The sequence below is a fragment of the Pleurodeles waltl genome, chromosome 3_1 (genome assembly GCF_031143425.1).
Source record: "Pleurodeles waltl isolate 20211129_DDA chromosome 3_1, aPleWal1.hap1.20221129, whole genome shotgun sequence".
Taxonomy (NCBI): domain Eukaryota; kingdom Metazoa; phylum Chordata; class Amphibia; order Caudata; family Salamandridae; genus Pleurodeles; species Pleurodeles waltl.
In genome coordinates, this window is record NC_090440.1 from 710,137,041 (window position 1) to 710,157,592 (window position 20,552).

The 20,552-nt window shown below is 44.2% G+C and overlaps 1 protein-coding gene across 7 annotated transcripts in view; it reads left to right on the plus strand.

Annotated features, from left to right (window-relative positions):
- The window catches only part of LOC138284541 (CYFIP-related Rac1 interactor A-like), a 121,417-nt gene that overhangs the window by 57,947 nt on the left and 42,918 nt on the right, over nucleotides 1–20,552 (plus strand). For all 7 annotated transcript variants that reach the window (XM_069223422.1, XM_069223428.1, XM_069223423.1 and 4 more), the window contains 4 exons: nucleotides 3,533–3,669; nucleotides 6,746–6,823; nucleotides 7,318–7,434; nucleotides 20,349–20,428. In XM_069223422.1, the coding sequence (XP_069079523.1) occupies nucleotides 3,533–3,669; nucleotides 6,746–6,823; nucleotides 7,318–7,434; nucleotides 20,349–20,428 (412 nt within the window). The remainder of the gene's footprint in view (nucleotides 1–3,532; nucleotides 3,670–6,745; nucleotides 6,824–7,317; nucleotides 7,435–20,348; nucleotides 20,429–20,552) is intronic.

Consider the following 20,552-nt stretch of genomic DNA (forward strand, 5'->3'; position numbering starts at 1 on the left):
GCGCACACAGGCTTGCCTTTGGTGCACCAGCGGTGCACCCACTGTGCACCTGTGTTGCAGCTGCCATTAAGTAGGTCCTGGGATGGGGGGGAGGAGTGCAGGGTCCTGTGGTGATCGGAAATGAAGTCCTCTTGCTTGGCTTCTCCTTTGAACAACAGTTTTGGCAGGAAAACCAGTAATGTCACATCTTTGATGAGAAATTCAGTGATATCTCTTCCTTTTTAGGTGGATGATGGGGGATTCAGTGATGTCACTTCCTGTGCTGATAGGACATTAAGGCCCTCATGACCCTGGTGGTCGGCGGTAATACGGTGGAAAGTACTGCCAGATTCCTCCCTTCCTCTCCAGACGCTCCCTTCATTCACGCCCCTCCCTTCACACATGCATACACACACCCATTCCCAAATTCATTCACGCATGCATACATCCATTCACACACACATCCGCATACACTTTCATACATACACGCATTCACAGAACACAACTTACACGCACTCACACATCCATACATGCACACACATTTGACACGGAACACACACCTGCATACACGCACGCACAAACATTCACACACACCCCCACACACACAACACCCCGCACCCCTCTCCTGTTGGAGCACCCACTTACCTGTGTTCAGAGGGTCCTCTGGCAGGAGACGGGATGGGGCGCTGCGGGCAGCAGCAGAGTCCGCCAGCAGAACACCGCCAGGCCGTATAATTTCTCATAGCCACAGCTGGTTTTCCACCATCCTTCTAGCGGAAATCCAACTGTGGTCTGGCTGGTAGCCGCGGTGACTGTCTTTTGGCAGCCATCGCCACGGCGGTAGGAAGTTTTTACCCCCAATATCATAATGAGGGCCTAAGTCCTCTTGCTTGGCTTCATCTTTTAAAGATGGTTTTGAAGGGAAAATCAGTAATGTCACTTCCTGTCCAGTTGTAGGATGGGAGATTCAGTGGTGTCACTTCCTGTGTAGGTGGATGATGGGAGATCCAGTAATCTAACTTCCTGTGCAGGTAGGGGTGTTAGTTACATCTGCTTGTAACAGGGGAGGCCTCTTTGAAGTTATTCAGGTCCTTGGGCCCCGCAACAAGCCATCCTGTTGAGGGCACAAAAGCACCTCCCTGCACCCAAGGCCTTTTGCCTCTATGCAGGGAGAAAGTTCACACCTTTGTCATAGTCATGTCTATTGAAAAGACAATTACTGGCTAGCAGAAGCTGAGAAGCAAAACGCAGATTTAGCTTTCAGGGACTTCCGGCAGGGCAAACGTAACTTTCTACAAGTGCTTTTCGGTAATATATAGAAAACAATATGACATTCAAATTGAACTGGATTTTTAATAACTATAAAAAAGTTACTTTGTTAATTTTCTAGCTAGTCCCAATCCTGAGATACAGTATTGGGATTTAATATTGCATCCCAGTGCTTTACTATGGAACAGCCAACCCTGCTACAGTGAAAATAGCTTTGAGGGACAAGGCACTGTAAGGACACATCCAGCATTAAACTTTTACATGTCCTACTTTTAAATACCACACACTCTTCCTGTATGAGCACTAAGGCCTAACTTAGAGGTGACTTATTTCTATTTAAAAGAAAGGTTTTATGTCCGTCAGCAGGGTTTATTTTGTCAGGTCGAATTGGCAGATAAACTGCTCTGTTAGGTGACAGTGTTGAGCCTGGGGTTACGTTTGTTGTGTCACCGTAGCGGGAGCCACAATGTGTGCTGCATCCTACTTGTGAAATGTAACTTACAGGCTCTGGGTACACTTTGTACCATACATAAGGGACTTTTAGGTAACTTAAATGTGCCAATCAGGTGTATACCAATTTCATGATGTTTAACAGGGGAGTACAAGCACTTTACCACTAATTATCAGGGGTAAAGTGTACATGGTTCTCTGGCAAATAAAAACAGTCAAGGCAAAAATCTGGGGAATACCATACAAAATATGGTAATTTCCAACAGGCTTCAAGAACTACTTTGAATACTAGCATGGGACAAGACAAGCAGGGTATGGTACCAGGATATTCTAAACAAAATATCACCTTGAAGAAATATTATATTCTAAATATTGTTTAGAAAAGTATCATAGCACTGTAGGTATTATTAGAAAATCTACACCCAACAAGACAATATTCTTATAAACAATATTTACGACGTATTTTTTTCATGTGTTGTTTTTGTTCACAATAGTGACATACAACCCAAGCAGGTAAATGAAATTATTTTCCTATATTCTCTTTTGGACACTGTTAATTACCTCTGTTCCACTCTAAAAAGCAAGACATGTTTTCTGTCCCACTGATGCTGGCAGATTGGGCAAATCAAGATACCATCCTTTGGGAGAAAGACTCTTCCTGATATGCTTGGCAATACTGTGTCCGATTACATGCGGTCATCTGGTGACCACGTTTTAGCCCTATTGCTGTGTGATAGCTTGGCAGTCAGATTTTAAGGTTGTGTTCTTCTCACTTGGGTTTGGGGGAGTGGTGGAAAACCCCTATGTGTGGCTGTTTGTAAGGAGGATCTTCTGCAAAGACAAGCTTGAAAAGTGAGTTTGGGATGGGGTTAGCAAGTATTTGTTTGTCTTGAGCTCTGGGTAGAGCCTGCTTGAAATACTCATTTAAATGTATCACTCCTACTTTTAAGTGCAAGGACCAAGCTCTGACCTTTCCCAGACATGTTATTATTCACTAGTTCACAGGCATTCACATAACACCTTCCATCAGGCATATTTCATAACTAAGAATGGCTTCAACGGGAAATGCTAGTTTTCGATGGATTCTTACTTAGTAACTACATCAAGTGCTTCTTCAGAGTTCTAACTTTAGGATATATCAGCGAGTGATATAATCTACTTGGACTCCATAGTACTAAGAAAAAAATAAATTAGTGTGATAGTTATTCATACCTAAAAATAGCTGTAGCTGGTATAAGATGGCAGTTCTAGCTGCTTGGCCAAAAACGATGCCCGCCTCCTGGCCGTCACTAGATGTGCACACATATGCAAAGGGTAGTGCATTAGTTCTGAATGACCCTTTTGAACATGGGGATCTTCCTGACACACTGTTACAGCACTTAGCATGTCATTTCCCTTTAGAACATGGGCGCTGCAGCTCCTTGATTTTTCAAGATGGGTGTCCAGCCACTGGTTTCCCAATAGGAAATCCAGTAGCCAAGCCCCTTCAAGATATCACACCACAGGGGTGGTCAGCATGATTAAACGTTTTCATGCTCCCTCAGCGAGTAAAGAATTGTTTGATTGGACATCTCAAATGATGAAGTGGCTTAACCAATATGTAAAATATACAAATATTCTTCTTGCTGGAGCCTTTTACCAACATTGACATAATTTGCTACCCGCAAGGCAGTCGAGCTAAACCCCACTTTAAAGGTCCTTCAGCTAGATTATCTATAATTCTGAGTTGCAGTACTAGTAACTAAAGTAACTTTTGCTATTAAAAGATGTTGTCAATGTGCCAGGTTCCCATATCGGCACAGTGTGTTTTATGCCTGTTTTCTTCCTTCGGCAGAGAATGCTCTGCGGAGCTTGTTGGAAGCCTTGACAAGCCCCCCCTATGCCCCTACGCAACATCTGGAGAGGGAGCAGGCTTTAGCCAAGCAGTTTGCGGAAATCCTCCACTTCACCCTCAGTTTTGACGAGCTGAAGGTAGGTCATAGCAATTATTTCTACCTCCTGTGGCCAGTGAGCTGACGACACTCATGGATGTTGACTGTCATAAATGTTGTCCTTTACAAATGTCAGAGAGCCAGTCACACAAGTTGTGTCCTTCAAGGTCAGGGAGTATGTCACACGTGTTGTCCTTCCCAAGGGTTAGCAAGCCTACCACATGTGATCCTTCACATTAGTCAATGAGACTGTCACACACTGTCCTTGACAAGGGTCAGCGAGACTGTCACACAAGTGCTGCCCTTTACAAGGGTCAGAGAGACGTTCACACCAGTGCTGTCCTTCACAAGGTCAGTAAGCTTGTTGGAAAAGTGCTGTCCTTTACAAGGCCAATGAGCTTGTCACGCAAGTGCAGTGCTTTACAAGGTCAGTGAGTTTGTCATCAATGCACTGTTCTTCACAAGGGTCAATGAGCCTTCCACGTCGTCATTCACATGGGTGAACAAGACTGTGCCACAGCCGCCATCAGTCGTTCACAGGGATCAGTGAGTCTATCCCCCACGTGCGGTCTTTCTTTAAGGTCATTGAGCCTATCACGTAAGTGATGCCCTTCACAAAGGTCAATGAACCTCTCACAAATACATTGCCCTCCTTTGCAAGTTAAAGTGTACACACTCAGGATGATGCTTTTCACTAGGGTAAGCCAGCACATTACAAAATATGTGCCATTATTCACGAAGACCATAAATATATTAAATGCCTGTGATTCGGTGAGTTTTTCTCACAGATGAAGAGTGATGAAAGTATCACACACAAGGTTCAGTAAATCTGTCACATAGATGACAGCTGGTGAATCTATCTCACACATGAGAGTCAATGAATCTGTCACACCTCTAAGGTCTTTCTTCTCAATAGTTGATGAACCAGATCCTCCCATCTGTGGTTTCTTGACAAGGGTTGGTGAACGTGTTACTCCCATGTTGTCAGTCTTCACTGGGGTTGGTGAGCGAACCACCTTTGCTGTCCCCTTCATGAAGGTTGATCAACCAATCTCACATGCTGTCTTTCACATGAGTTTGTTAACATATCGCATGTGCTGTCTTACATCAGGGTTTACAAACAGCGCTTGTTCGCCATAGTCACCGAAACTATCAAAGCAAGGGCTTCTATTTTACACTAAGGTTACTGAACGATCACACATTTTGCCTTCTTTACCAGTGTTGTTGAAACTATTACGCAAGCAATTCTTCATCAGGGTCGAGGAACAAATGAGAATTGCAGTCCTTCCTTATCAGTGTCAGTGAACATGGCATACTTGAAGTCCTTCGACAGGGTCGTTGTCTCCACAAATTACAGTAGCCCATGGTATACAGGGAGTGCAGAATTATTAGGCAAGTTGTATTTTTGAGGATTAATTTTATTATTGAACAACAACCATGTTCTCAATGAACCCAAAAAACTCATTAATATCAAAGCTGAATATTTTTGGAAGTAGTTGTTAGTTTGTTTTTAGTTTTAGCTATGTTAGGGGGATATCTGTGTGTGCAGGTGACTATTACTGTGCATAATTATTAGGCAACTTAACAAAAAAAAATATATACCCATTTCAATTATTTATTATTACCAGTGAAACCAATATAACATCTCAACATTCACAAATATACATTTCTGACATTCAAAAACAAAACAAAAACAAATCAGTGACCAATATAGCCACCTTTCTTTGCAAGGACACTCAAAAGCCTGCCATCCATGGATTCTGTCAGTGTTTTGATCTGTTCACCATCAACATTGCGTGCAGCAGCAACCACAGCCTCCCAGACACTGTTCAGAGAGGTGTACTGTTTTCCCTCCTTGTAAATCTCACATTTGATGATGGACCACAGGTTCTCAATGGGGTTCAGATCAGGTGAACAAGGAGGCCATGTCATTAGATTTCCTTCTTTTATACCCTTTCTTGCCAGCCACGCTGTGGAGTACTTGGACGCGTGTGATGGAGCATTGTCCTGCATGAAAATCATGTTTTTCTTGAAGGATGCAGACTTCTTCCTGTACCACTGCTTGAAGAAGGTGTCTTCCAGGAACTGGCAGTAGGACTGGGAGTTGAGCTTGACTCCATCCTCAACCCGAAAAGGCCCCACAAGCTCATCTTTGATGATACCAGCCCAAACCAGTACTCCACCTCCACCTAGCTGGCGTCTGAGTCGGACTGGAGCTCTCTGCCCTTTACCAATCCAGCCACGGGCCCATCCATCTGGCCCATCAAGACTCACTCTCATTTCATCAGTCCATAAAACCTTATAAAATCAGTCTTGAGATATTTCTTGGCCCAGTCTTGACGTTTCAGCTTGTGTGTCTTGTTCAGTGGTGGTCGTCTTTCAGCCTTTCTTACCTTGGCCATGTCTCGGAGTATTGCACACCTTGTGCTTTTGGGCACTCCAGTGATGTTGCAGCTCTGAAATATGGCCAAACTGGTGGCAAGTGGCATCGTGGCAGCTGCACGCTTGACTTTTCTCAGTTCATGGGCAGTTATTTTGCGCCTTGGTTTTTCCACACGCTTCTTGCGACCCTGTTGACTATTTTGAATGAAACGCTTGATTGTTCGATGATCAAGCTTCAGAAGCTTTGCAATTTTAAGAGTGCTGCATCCCTCTGCAAGATATCTCACTATTTTTGACTTTTCTGAGCCTGTCAAGTCCTTCTTTTGACCCATTTTGCCAAAGGAAAGGAAGTTGCCTAATAATTATGCACACCTGATATAGGGTGTTGATGTCATTAGACCACACCCCTTCTCATTACAGAGATGCACATCACCTAATATGCTTAATTGGTAGTAGGCTTTCGAGCCTATCCAGCTTGGAGTAAGACAACATGCATAAAGAGGATGATGTGGTCAAAATACTCATTTGCCTAATAATTCTGCACTCCCTGTATGAACACACCCTGCCCAACACCATGTGAGATTACACCCTCTTGTCATGCGCGCAGACATCTAGTACGCCCCTCCCTCAGACCAGTGAGGAACAGTACCTGAGCTGTATGCACCTTTCTGGGAATAAAGGGCGGGGAGAAGACCTATGAGGTATTCTGATGCCCTCCCTTCTCTCTCGCACAGATGACGAATCCTGCTATACAGAATGACTTCAGTTATTACAGACGAACCATCAGCCGGAACCGGATCAACAATTCCCAGGTAATGAGGCATGCTGGGAGCCAATCGCACATGTTTGTGAGTAAAGAGGCAGAGAATGTGCAGGAGGAGTGTGGGCTCACGGGCTGCACAGCAAGCTGCTCACAAGGGCTGCTGGTCAGCAGGAGGACAGGGCAGTCATCTACACGCAGGTCAGTGTCTCCTTTCCGCCCTCCCTATCTTTATCTAAACACACAAAAGGAAAAGGGGGAATAATGCTACTCTTATCGATTCATGAGGCCCACGATGGAAAAACGCAAAGTTCTTAAAAAGTGCCCTCGTCAGCTGGTATGCTTCATCATCGGGCCTGCTTCAACATCCGTGCGCAAACCAACGTCGAGGATGGAGCATGCACATAACTGCCCATGCAAGCCAATAACCGTGAATCACTCCTGGCTGTTCATGAAGCCTTTATTCCACATGCCGGCAGAGTGTCGTTTTGCTGTCTCTTACTAAAACCTCCCATGTTTCTCTCTATTCCACGCTGCCTTGTGTAGTTAGATGCAGAGAGCGACGTTAACAACGAAATGGCCAACAGGATGTCTCTTTTCTATGCAGAGGCCACACCCATGCTGAAAACCTTGAGCAACGCAACCACCAAGTTTGTTTCAGAGGTAAGAGCGTGCACGGGGACAACAGTGTGAAAGTAAGAGAGTGCAGGAAACATAACAAGTAAGGGGAGTGAGTACAGTCCTCAAATTGTGTTGTGCCGGTGATTGGATGCGCTGGGAACAGGCATTCGTTTTTAGGGACAATGACTTGTTTTTTTCATAGTGCACTCACAACGTGCAAGTCGCCATGCACCAAACCTGAGCAGCATCATCCTACACCCCTTTTACCCCTTCTCTCCCCAAGGAAAGACGCCGACGCCATTATGTGGTACTATCAAGATGTAACTCTTTAATACACAAAAAGTCAAGCAGGAATGGAAAGCGCAGTTAGGTAGATGTTAGATGTGAGCATAAAGGAAGAATGTAAGGCAAAACAGCCTACCGGCTGCATAACAAATGCCTCTTGAATCACTGAATTATACAAGGCACATTTACCCCCAAGATACAATCATGTCAAACCAATTCATTCAAATATATACATCCCTCGCAGGGGCAGGCATGTGGTGACAACAATATATACCCCCTCCCACCCCACAGGGTACCTGATAAAACATGTCATAAACATACATTGAATGCAAGCTTCCCCTCTGTCTCACCGAGGAATTGAAATATACTCAGTTTGATCCTGAATACACAACACCAGGGCACAGCATAACGCTCCATCCCTGCCGGGGCACCTGTCACCAAGCAAAGTCCCCTTCAATCAGCAAATCCAGGCAACTCAGTGTAGGGCAGATAGATCCAGGACAAGCAACAGGTCAGTCCCCCCTCCTGCTAGCCCTGTACCAATAAAGATCAATACACCTCGACCAGAGAACACAAATCCACAATCCAGTCCATTTTTTTTGTGTAGCACATCTTCTCTTCTGCTCAACCATTCCGTCATTCTGCTATGGTTTAAGAGACGGTGGGTGAGTGTGCTTTTCGAAATGCAGCTCCTGCGCCAGATTACCGGTCCGTGAGAAGTTGTTCCATGCGTGGTTGAGGGATAAAAAGGCTAATCCCTGGTATACTGCCGCTTAAACGCCTCTGTGTGTGTGTTGCAATGCGATGACAGCACTCTAATTTCACGAGAGACACCCCCATTGGCCACCTCCAAGCTGCTCCTGCCTGTGGCGCGACTAATGGTGCACCTCTGCTACATACAGGGTGCGCCTGCCCATCACTGTGACTTTGTCTCAGAACAAGAGAGGGAATGGTAGAAGAAAGACAAAGGAAGCCACCGAAAGGGAAAGAGCAACAAAGGGAGAAGGCAGGGGAAAAATGAACCGTGAGTGTGAAATAGTGGCAGGTAGTGTAGCGTGGTGGAATAAAGGGCATGAAGGGGAATCAAGACTTAGCAGCCTTGGTATTCGGTCACAGACGGCTAAGAAATACTTGTGGTCTCAACTGATTTTTTACGAATTCAGCACTGAATGAGGTAGCATGTAAGGGATACTGGAGAGAGAATTATGGGAAACTGGGGCACATGTAGCTGCAAATGATGCATCTGTGACGGACAATGGAAAAGTAACAGTGATCACAACTAGTCCTTGCCCCTTGATATACCTCCTTAAAAAAATTGTTGTCCAGAGATTTTCATTTTTGATTTGTGTTTTATGTATTATTAGAGAAGTAAGTTAGCTTGGGCAGACATTGCTAATCTGGGCCGATTTTTTCCGGACAACACTTTTAAAAATGGCGGGTGTGTTGCAGTGATAATGTAATATTTCAGGAACCATGAGACCAACACACTTCGTTGTGGTGTCAAAACATAGGTTCTGGGGGTCAAGTAGTCTTATAGAGACAGAAAATAACTCCTCCGTGCAACCCTTCTGCCATTTTTCAAAATGGCGGCTCTATAATGATGTGTTTTAGCCATCATATTGGTACTTTTTTAAATATTGTTTTTGTTTCAGGTTTTCTGTTGATTCAAATTTGTAAACATGAGCGAAGCAGGTGGTAGCAGAGGATTGTTGGAAAATGGGTTATTGGTAAGGGCAGGTAAGTATCTACACTTAGCAATAGGCCACTAGCCTCCACTTAGGTCCAGTTAGGTCTCAATAAATTAAACCAAGCTCAACCCTTGGTCGGTTGGCAACGAGCGACGAGGCTTAACTTAGGAGACAAATGTGTAAAGCATTTAAAAATCACAAAATAGTAAATAAGTAAAACACAAAACACAATAAAAATCCAACACCAATGTATAACAATAGATTATATTTTTATCTTTAAAATTACATCAAAACAATTAAAATCAGATAAGGGGAACCAGACATATGCATTTTTAAAGAATGAATGCCTTCTAGCGCATAGAAGCAACTAGCACTTAAAAGGGTTAAAAAAAAGGTCACACTGGAAAGGAACAAAGTCCAGAGTTCAGGCCACCCATGAGGTAACAAAAGTGTTTCTTGATTCAGGAAAGTGGTCTACAGCACCAGCCAAGAGTTCAGAGGCTCTGGTTTGCCTCTTGGGGTGTGGGACTCCAACTCCAACAATGTACATCTTCAACTTATGGAGTTGCTCCAAATGTCTCCAAACTTCTGGATCTTGTTCCAGAGGGCCTTTTTGGGTCCTTGAGGTGTCCACAACTTGATTCTAGGTTCCAGACGCTCTGAGTTTCTCCTTTCGAGTTGGGACTACAATTCCCAGAATGCACCTGGTCAGACTCCTCAAATGGTCACTGGATGCTGGTCAACTGGGCTCTGCTTGCAGGACTTGATGCAGGGGACTCTGGGCAGCTCCTTTGTACCTGTAGCAAACAGGAAATCCCTTCTTGAAGCAGTAGAAGACAGGCAAAGCCCTTTTAATGGTGAAGTCCAAGTGTGCAGCTGGTGCAGTCCTTCAGAGTGCACTGTCCAGGTCAGTGGTCCAGCAGAGCAGTCCTTCTTCTTCTGACGTTCTTCCTTGTTGGGATCTTGTAGGGAACTGAGGTGTGGGTGCAGCTCTAACAAATTTATCCTTGCTCCTGAGTGAAAAACAGGGGGGGTCCTGGTTCTCCAATCAGGCGCATGTTCCTCCCCCCTGTAATGACCACTTCTTGGGAAGTGTGGCAAAAATCAATCCCAGGGAGCAACATTCTTCAAAAATCCATTATGGCTGAAGCTGATTTTTGGAGGTTACATCTGGCTGAGCCCACCCACTGGTGTGGCAAAAAATCTTAAACACACCCTTCTCCTGCCCTCTCCTAATCTAATCGGGGGGCACCTAATTGTCTGGGTTGCAAGTTGTGAGGGAGGTGCTGGGTTGCTCCAATTGCCCTTTCCTGCCTTTGAATACCAGTTTGGCAGCCCATCCCCCTTCCTGCTTCTCCATCTGCTGGGGGAAGTTCTTCTTCCCCAGGCACATATCTTTGTGTTCAGCCCAGGCTACTTCACAGCTCATCAAGGCAGTCTGGTTAGGCTGCCAGAGGATGGCCAATCAGAGCAGAGCACTACAGGGCTAAAGTTGGCAAATTTTTAGGTAGAGTTTAAAACTCTTTACCTGAACAAGTTATATTAAATGCAACAATTGTAAGTCGTGAGATTTATTATAACAATTAGTTTGATACCAAACTTGATGTATCTGACACTTAAGGGGACTTTACAAATTAAAATAAAGTCTCCCCATTCTAGCCTATTGGGGCCATTCACTACAATGAGGGAAAAACGAATTTAGCTGGTTTACCTCACCAGGGCTTATAAAATTATTTTTATAAGGTCCTTGCTTAAAGTTACATGGCACCCAGCCCTGGGGCACATAGGGCACAACTTAGGGGTGACTTATATTTAAAAATAAGGTAGTTTAAGACTTTGGAAGTATTTTTAACTCCAAAGTCGAATTTGCATGTAACTTTAATTTAAAAGCAGCCAGCAAGACAGGCCTGCCTTGAAAATGACACAGGGCACCTCAGCAGTGCACCTATGGGTGCACTACCTATGTTGGGGTCCCTAAACCTACATGCCCTACCATATACTAGGGACTTATGGGTAGGTTGACATAGCCAATTATAATTAGCCTAATTTGCATACTGATTTTACACAGAGCACAGGGCCTGCGACTGGTTAGCAGTCACCAGGGCACCATAAGAGTCAGGAAAACACCAGCAAAAAGTGAAAAATGGGGACAAACAGTCTTGGGGCCTCTGCAATCAGCCATGTTTTCTCACAAGGATCTTTACCTCTTGACAGAGTATTGCTAACTACAAAATCTGAGGACTCCTTCAACAAAGAAAAATGTGTCATATGCCAAACCAATCCGAAAGAAAAACTAATATCAACTGCAGCTGGACAGAAGATTTTTTTGAGATGCTGCAGAAACACAGCAAGACAACTTCACAAAAGATTGAAACTGATTGGCGAAGAGGATCATGTATTTTACAAGAAGTGCTACAAGTTGTATACAATGGAAAAATGTGTCAAAAAATAGCAGAAACCAATGAATCACAACAAGAATCCGAGTCTTCTGAGAAAGTGACAACAACCACACCCAATGCCCATCCACTTAGAAGATCGATGGCTACTTCGTCGCCCACCTCCAACAACTGATCAGAAAGCAGAGGATCTTCAATGTGTTATCTGTGGTTTACCCAGAACAACGGCGAAAGGGATTGACGAAAATACAAAGTACAGAGTATGTGAGTCTCAAAGGGCCAACATATTTTTATCTGCAGCTAGTTTCTTCCAGGGTGAGGTTTTCAGGTGAATAGCTGATCTAAACAGCAAGGGAAATGTATCTGCAGCGGATTTGTTTGCCCACCTGAACTGCATGTGTGCATAAATTCTAAAATATGAATGTACAACGAGCTCCTAGCAGTAACGTAATCACCAGCCTTCATATAAGTTTGCACTCTTTGAAAAAGCAAATTGTGCGGGTCATTCCGACCCTGGCGGTCGGTGGCCGCCAGGGCCACTGACCACGGGAGCACCGCCAACAGGCTGGCGGTGCTCCTACGAGCATTCTGACCGCGGCGGTTTAGCCGCGGTCAGACGCGGAAAGCCAGCGGTCTCCCGCTGACTTTCCGCCGCTCGTAGGAATCCTCCATGGCTGCGGAGCGCGCTCCGCAGCCATGGAGGATTCCGACTCCCCCTCCCGCCATCCAGTTCCTGGCGGTTCTCCCGCCAGGAACAGGATGGCGGGAGGGGGAGTCGCGGGGCCCCTGGGGGCCCCTGCCGTGCCCATGCCTATGGCATGGGCACGGCAGGGGCCCCCGTAAGAGGGCCCCTAAAAGTATTTCAGTGTCTGCAAAGCAGACACTGAAATACGCGACGGGTGCAACTGCACCCGTCGCACCTTCCCACTCCGCCGGCTCTATTACGAGCCGGCGTCATCGTGGGAAGGGAGTTTTCCCCTGGGCTGGCGGGCGGTCTTGCGAAGACCGCCCGCCAGCCCAGGGGAAAACTCGGAATACCCTCCGCGGTCTTTCGACCGCGGAGCGGTATTTCGGAGGGGGGAAGTCTGGCGGGCGGCCTCCGCCGCCCGTCAGACTCAGAATTAGGGCCTAAGTTTTAAAGCTACTCTTGAGTGCTGACTATAGGGACACACCCGGTGAGATCAGAGAAATAATGGTCAATGTTGTTGAAACTGTATTGCTCCATAATAATGAAATTAAGATTTTTCTGGTGAGAATGTACAATGACAATATTCATTTTTGTCAGTCGAACAAAAAGGATGAGCCACTTATGGTGTTCTAAGCTGATTTTGACTCCTGAAGTCTTTGCTAAACCTACATGCCAAAATAAGATCACAGGACGCAGTAAAATCAGCAGGGACGATTTTAAGAAACAATCCGAACGATTTAGATTTTGGACCTAATGACAAATTTTGTGATGCACCAGAGCTCCGCAAATCATGGGAGCCAACAATAATGCCTGATGTTGTCTTAACATTTTGTACATCATTGTTTGAGATCAGCATTACAAAACTGTTAAAAACTAAAGTTCTTGAGTTCGGAAGCCGACAACATTGATGATGACTTTGAAGATATAAGCGAAGAAGTGGAAGAAAATCCCATGAACCGACAGGCTTATGCTGTGCAAATGTACTGTCTTTTACAAATCATGTTTTATGAATTACATCACAGCAAAAAGTAAACTCTGCTATGCACGATGACTGCCCACACAATCTATGACAAGTGCAAAAGTAGAGGGCTAATCACCTCAATCAAGAGGACTGGTTATCAACAAGTTATAATGATATAGTATGGAGCAGGAACTTGTTAGCAGCTCATGCTGTAAAATCTTGTGAATCCAACAGCACACCACTTCCAAGTCACTTTACCAGGAAAGGATTTGCAATCGCTGCTCTTGATAATTTTGATTTTGACAACAGCTCTTCTTTGTCTGGAACATCCAGCACACATGATACTGCCATGGTGCTCTTTCAAGACTGTACCAATGAAGTAGCTGCTGGAAAAGAAGCTGTGCCAGATGCAGGTATTAACAAACAAAACTGCATACTTATAACCCAACTGCCTTGCCAATGTGTGCAAAATGACTAAGAGCCATCAACACGTCCCAGTCTACCACAAAGTTTCAAAGTGGCTGAGAACATGGAGCTTCTGCCTGATGTTGCGGTCCGAAAAGCTGATTTAACTGAATTAGTCATATCACTTATTTGGTGTGGACTGAAGGATGAAGAAAGGCCAGTTCCTCCATGGGATTTCACTCTGATTTCCCGGAACATCGTCCCACTGAAGAAGGTTGGGTTTTTACCAGTAATACCAAATACAGTCACAAACTACGCAACAGCATACATAGCTCTAAAAAATGTCCAGAATGTGCATGCTCAGCTGAAGATCAGCCTATCCTGCCACTTTTCTGCAATAAAGTTGTTTTCCATATAGTAGCTGATATTTTTATGAGCAATCCAGTAGAATTTGAAGATCTTTATCCAATGATGGGTGTTTTCCATGTGACAAAAGTTGTGTTGCGGTGTGCAGGAAGTTACCTCTGTGGATGTGGCACAGACGGTGCACTTTTTGAGGATGAAATCTTTGGAAGCAAAACTGTCCAGTCAGTACTGAGCGCAACTCATTATGTTCATTTGTTACAAGGTATGCTCATCATATCTGAGGCTATAGAAACATTGCTTTGGAATGCTTCCTCAAACAAGAATGATTAACTAGGTTTTGCATATCATATCTCAGAAGTGAACAAGGCACAGGGTGCTCTTCATTCAAAAGACATAATGAAAAGCCAGGCAATGTTCAATACACTTAGGGCCATATGTACAAACACATTTTCCCATTGACACAGATGGGAAAAACCCTTTGCTACATCTGGCCCTTAGTTCAAAATCTGAAAACCAAGTTTGTAGAGTGTGTCAAAGAATGTGAATGATCATAACTTTGCAAGTACTAGGGAAATGGTTTACACATGATAGCTCAAGAGAAAAACTTGGTACATGCTGGTCGGGAAGGTGATTGGGAGGTCCATGTGAAGACTGTGGAGTCACTGATTACTGTGTTTCACAAATTCTACTGCATAAACTACCTGAGATATGGGTCCTGGTATTTGGAAAGAGAGAAGAAGCTAGAGGTGGAAAAAACATACCGCTATAGAAAATTCATCTGAAGACATTTTGCGATGAATGATAGAGAGGCAAGGTTGAATGCAGTGGCTCCAGATATGAAACTGGAACAGAGATCACAGAAAAGCTCCAAGGGAATTGTTAGGCAGACATGTAAAAGTGAATATGCTGCTCAATGGCTGCTAGTTTACCATTAAGTTTTTTCTATTTGCAATATTTTCAGGGAGATGACAAATTCAAAATGAATGGCCCATCGTGAAACTGTGCCTCGCCACAAACTTGTGCAAAAGAGAGGGGGGCATTTTAATAAACATGTTGACAGTCTTCTTCATGTCATGCAGCAGGAAGGAAACCCCTTTGAAATGACTAAGCCTCTGCGACTACACAACTTCATGACCAAACAATATGTGGATAATGATATGAAGACATGTCTACTAGATGTCCTGGAACATGGATCAAAACTATATGCAGAATTGAAGCAGGAGCGATTTGTATTGAAAGCAAAAAGGCTGTTTGACATAATCACTAAAGCTAAACTTTTACACTGTATTTCCCATAGGAAGAGTTTCGACCAACCAGTCACTACACAACAGGTTACAAAAAAACAACTTTCGCAGCACACAGAGAGATGGATGTAGCAAAAGAAAAGGGTGAATTTATCAATGATATGCTGTTGCATGTTCTTCTTCTAACAAACCCATTAATTGATGGAGCTGCTGCAACTAAACCAGTGAAGCACAAACTCGTACAAAAGCTTGAAAAAAAACCTTTCACCTGAAGAATATCAATTCTAAAAGGTGTCCTCGTAGAAAACAGCTGTTTTTGTGGACTATATGTCACAATTGCGCATGGTCAAGATTTCATCCATGCAAAACTTAGAAGGTGTTGTTCAGACTGTTCTACAGATATCAAAGTCAGTGGGCAACTTGTTAGAACTGCACATTCTCTTTGACAGCTATCTTGAACTATCTGTCAAAGAAGGTGAGAGAATCAGACCAATGTATACAAGTAGAACAATTGACCTTGCCTCCATCAAAAATTTCGACACCCATACATGTGCAACTTGATACATTCTGGTCAACATCGAACAAGAAGAACTTGGAGATGTTAACTTGCCAAAACATTGCTGATACTTCAGTGAGCACTGAATTTCCAGTTATTGCAAGTGGAATGATTGTCAATAAGGAGATGGTGTCTGCAGAGATATAATCAAAAGGTATGGGCCATATTGCTTAAGAACTTAACAGCATTTGGAGGAAGCTGACCTTTTTATTGTACCACATGTTGGGTGGGCTGTTTGAAATGGTTCCAATCGGGTCATTGTACTGTCAAATGACCTAGATGGTATTTTGTGCTACTTAGATTTGTTGCAATGTTCATAAGTCAAGGATTGTCAGAGTTATGGATATGTTATGGAACAGGTGAGAAAAGACACTTAATCCCACTTCATATTCTCTACAAGAAACTTGACCCAGAGATGGCTAGTGTTCTTATCAAGGCATGTATTCTTACGGGTGATGACACTGAGCAAAAGTGGAACAATACTTGGAGCTTTAACTGCTGAACCTGAAGTTTCTAAAAGGATTTTCTGAGACAGAAGAAGAATGTGGCTTTAAAGACGTAGAAAAAAATGCCTTTTGTGTGTGGAAAACGATTCTGACTCACACATTTCATGATCTTTGGTACAGGGAGTTCAGCAGATCAGTCCCCTAAGTGACCTACCACCCACGTCATATTCTGTGCAAGGACACATTTAAAGAGTGTTCTACTTGATCAGAAGATATGTAAATGGTTTGGATCATATAAATGTAGAGAAAGATTCATGTGAATTTGGTTGTGAAGATATTGATGGGGTATTAAAGTCTACGAAATGTCTTAAACCTCCACCCACGGAACTTACATGTGGATGTACTTGCAAAACCTATGCTACAAAAAGATGTCCCTGTCGATATGCTCTTCTCAAATGTTCAACATTCTGCAAATGTACCAAGAACAACTGCCAAAACAAATGAAGTGAACTGTGAAAATGTGTCTAAACACAGGAGTGATAAACATTATTATTTTCATATTCAGATCATAAAGATTGTTTGGTGTATACCTAAAAGGATTAAAAACCTTTATTGTTTGTTTCATTTCTGTATTTGTCTCTTCTTCCTCTATTATAGCCACCACTTTGGATAATGGCAGAAGGGTTGCTTTAAGGAGTTATTTTCTGTCTCTATAAGACTTCTTGTTTGACCCCCAAACCCTATGTTTTGACACCAAAATGAAGCATATAGGTGTCAGGGTTCCTGAAATATTACATCATCACTGCAACAGATCCGTCGTGTTTAAAATTGTCATACAGAGAAATCTGGCCAGGATCAGCAATGTCTACCAAAGCTAAATTACTTCTCTGATGATCCAAAAACACAAATCAGAAATGAAAATCTCTGAACAACTATTTTTTTTACTGAGGTATATCAGGGGGCCGGGATTAAATCTTGTATGATGCACTACTTTACAGACTGTGCAAAAAGTATATACGTAAAATAGCCAGCAGAAATGTTTTATAACTGGAATCAACAACAGACAGTAGATAAATTAAGGGGCGAATTTACAGATATATTTATTTGGTGAGTGTGTGTGACCTACCTCAGGTGTATGGTAACTAAATCTAGAGTACATCCGTCACAACTACTCCGAGGAAAAAACGGTGCCATGCGTATGTGCAATGTATGTACAGGCAGCTGAGGCATGCTAAACTGCCTATGCATTTTGCCAAAACTACTGAACATATTTCAGGGTCCTATTATCAAAAAAGTGTACATGTGCAGACGTCCGTTTGTCTGTCCTCTGTACCCGGTTTATCTGGGGCTGCTTTGTTGCTGTGTACGTGTGCACCTTCTCCGTTTATGCAACGATCCACTATCACAACAAATCCTTGTGCCCCTGCTTCCTTGTACAACTTCTTTCACTTCTTGATCCACGTGAGCGCCTCATCCCTGTGTGCACGTATCTCTTGAGTGTGATCCCCGGGTACGCCTCCTCACCGGCTCACTCGGCCCATGTCTGCACCTGACCTTTGTGTGTGCCTGAGTTCCACCAGATCTGTGTGTGTGCCTGAACCCTTTAAACACGATCCATGCATGCTCTTGAGGCCCGATTCCTGATGTCAGTTCTCTGACACCCATATACAGCGTGCCATTGTTTGTACTTTGTTGTACCTTGAGCTCGGTGTCTGAACTCTGGGTGTCTGTCTTGTTGGTGTGTAGCCCTTGTCCCTGCTTGCACTTGATGATTCCTGTGTATGCCTGTCCCTGTGTGCGCCTGTTCCCTGTGCCTGCCGACTGAGAAGCTCTCACTTTTTTGTGTCTTGCCCCAAACTTTTGTACACTAACTGCCCATGTGAACCTGCTCTCTTTGCCTGCGATGTCTATGCCATGTCCCCGGGCTTGTGTCTTGTGCCTGTCTATGCCTCGGTTTTTGTACCACAAATCTCTGTGGATGATTCATGCATGTGTGTCTCATCCATATGTGTTTCATTCAGTGCTTAATTTGTAAATAAAAACATGCCGGTGACCAAAGCCCTCCGCTTAAACACGTGGCTGCTGCAATTAAATGTGCGCACATGGAATATTGAGGCAGCGTAATCCTGAAGCCACCTCGGGCCTCTTCAATCCATTTACAGCCACTCCCTGCCCCTTCAGCTCACTCTTGCAAATTTCTGCTTTCTCCTAATGTGACGCTCTTAACTTTTACTCTTCCTCCGTTTTTCCCATATGTGTCTTTTGCTCGCAGTAAATGTTCGAGGCAGAGAAATAAGTGCCGGCCCTCAAAAATAAGTGCCGGTGCTCCGCACCGGAACCAACTAGCGCAAATTAAGCACTGGTTTCATTCTTCTGTGTTGCTTTCTGCCTGTAACCACCATGTGCCTGATTTTTCTAGCCACCTGACGCCGGTGAGTGCTTGTTACCTACCTGAGGCTGCTCCCTCTGTGTACGTCTCCTGGGTACAACTGCCCCTTGTATGCGGATGTCCTCGTTGCCTGGTCCCTGGTGTACCGGACCCACGTTTTGTCCGAGTCTGATTGCTCTCTCTTCCTCGCTTCTTTGTGTGCACCTTACAGCTGCGTGTGCCTGCTGATCCCTTGGTGTGCACGATCTGTGTGTCGGTGTTCTGTGTGCCTGATATTTGATCCACCTGATCTGTGTGTGCCTGTTAAGTGTTCACACGTTCTTTGTCACTGACTTCTATGTACATGGTCCGCCTGATCCCTGTGTGTGCATGATCCGCGTGCACGTTTTCTGTGTCTCTGACCGTTGTGTTTGATTATTTGGTCCACCTGATCTGTGAATGCATTATCCGTGTGCACGGGTTCTATTTCCATGGATTTGTGTGCCTGATCATTTGATCCACCCGATCCCTGTGTGTGCCTGCCCTTCACAAGAGCGCTGCCAGTGCACCTGACCCTGGGTCCACGTGTCCGCGTGAGTGTCTGTGCCCCTCGTGTGCACCTGTTCTCTGTACAAGATCCATGAGTGCCATTGTCCCCTCTTCCTCCGCTTCAGGATTTCACTGGTCTGTAGCGAGAAGGGAGAGCTAGGAAGCCAGATTGTCCAGGCTATTTCCCACCAGAGCTCCAATAGACGGTGTCGACAAAAATACTCTCGAGCCTCCTGGGTTTACCTTTGGTAGGAAGCTCTAGTGCACCTCCGTACAGTGTTGGGAACTCGCTAGCACGCAAGGCTGCTGGAATTACGTGGCAGGGGAGAACCAAATTATGTGCCAGGGTTGACTTAATTAACATGATTAACATCATTCAGTGTATTTCCTAATAGCATTACTTAATTTGTCATGCCTACTCGTGTTAACACTGGGTATAGATTCACCTCATTAGTATCAGTTTTTGGTCTAAATATTGCAATAAAATGAGATGTGACCTGCCTCTACACATCAAAGGTCTCGCCACTCTGTGTTAACACGCAAGGGAGCAATTTTAGTAACTTTTGATCTGTTGCCGCAAGAAGCAGTTTTTGTTGTTGAAATCTGAAGTTTATGCAGTGCATGAAGGATTATGTGGCAAGTTCGTCAAATACATAATCATGTAGAAAAGGCCAAAGCCAGAGAATTTCTTAATTTTAGTGCTCCGGCCTATATGCAACTGTCCCCATTTGCATTTGTTCTGTGTACAAAATCCTTATGCTTGCCTGTTGTCTCTGCCTCTTCCTGAGCCAAGGGGTACTAATGCTAACCGTGATATGTTACTTTCCAGAGAGGAGAGATGCACAATACATTTCACAGCCATCAGAGGTGTAGGAACTTCCAAAGCGGAACTCAACTGCTCTGCCTTTACTTACCCCTAATTCATGGGAAACTGAAGTTCCAGACTTTCCACCTTCCCATGTGCCTGCACTCTGTTCCTCACCTTTGTGATATGTTTCTTTCAGAACAAGACCCTCCCCATCGAAGACACCACAGACTGCCTGAGCACTATGGCATGTGTGTGCAGAGTGATGCTGGAGACCCCGTGAGTAAAGCGACCAGCCTTTTCCAAGACTAAACATCTCCTTTCCCTTCACCTAGCCAAAGCCATGACAGTGAATATGTGTGGTGAGAGGCGAGACATCTGTGCTGGTTGTTCTGCTCTTTAT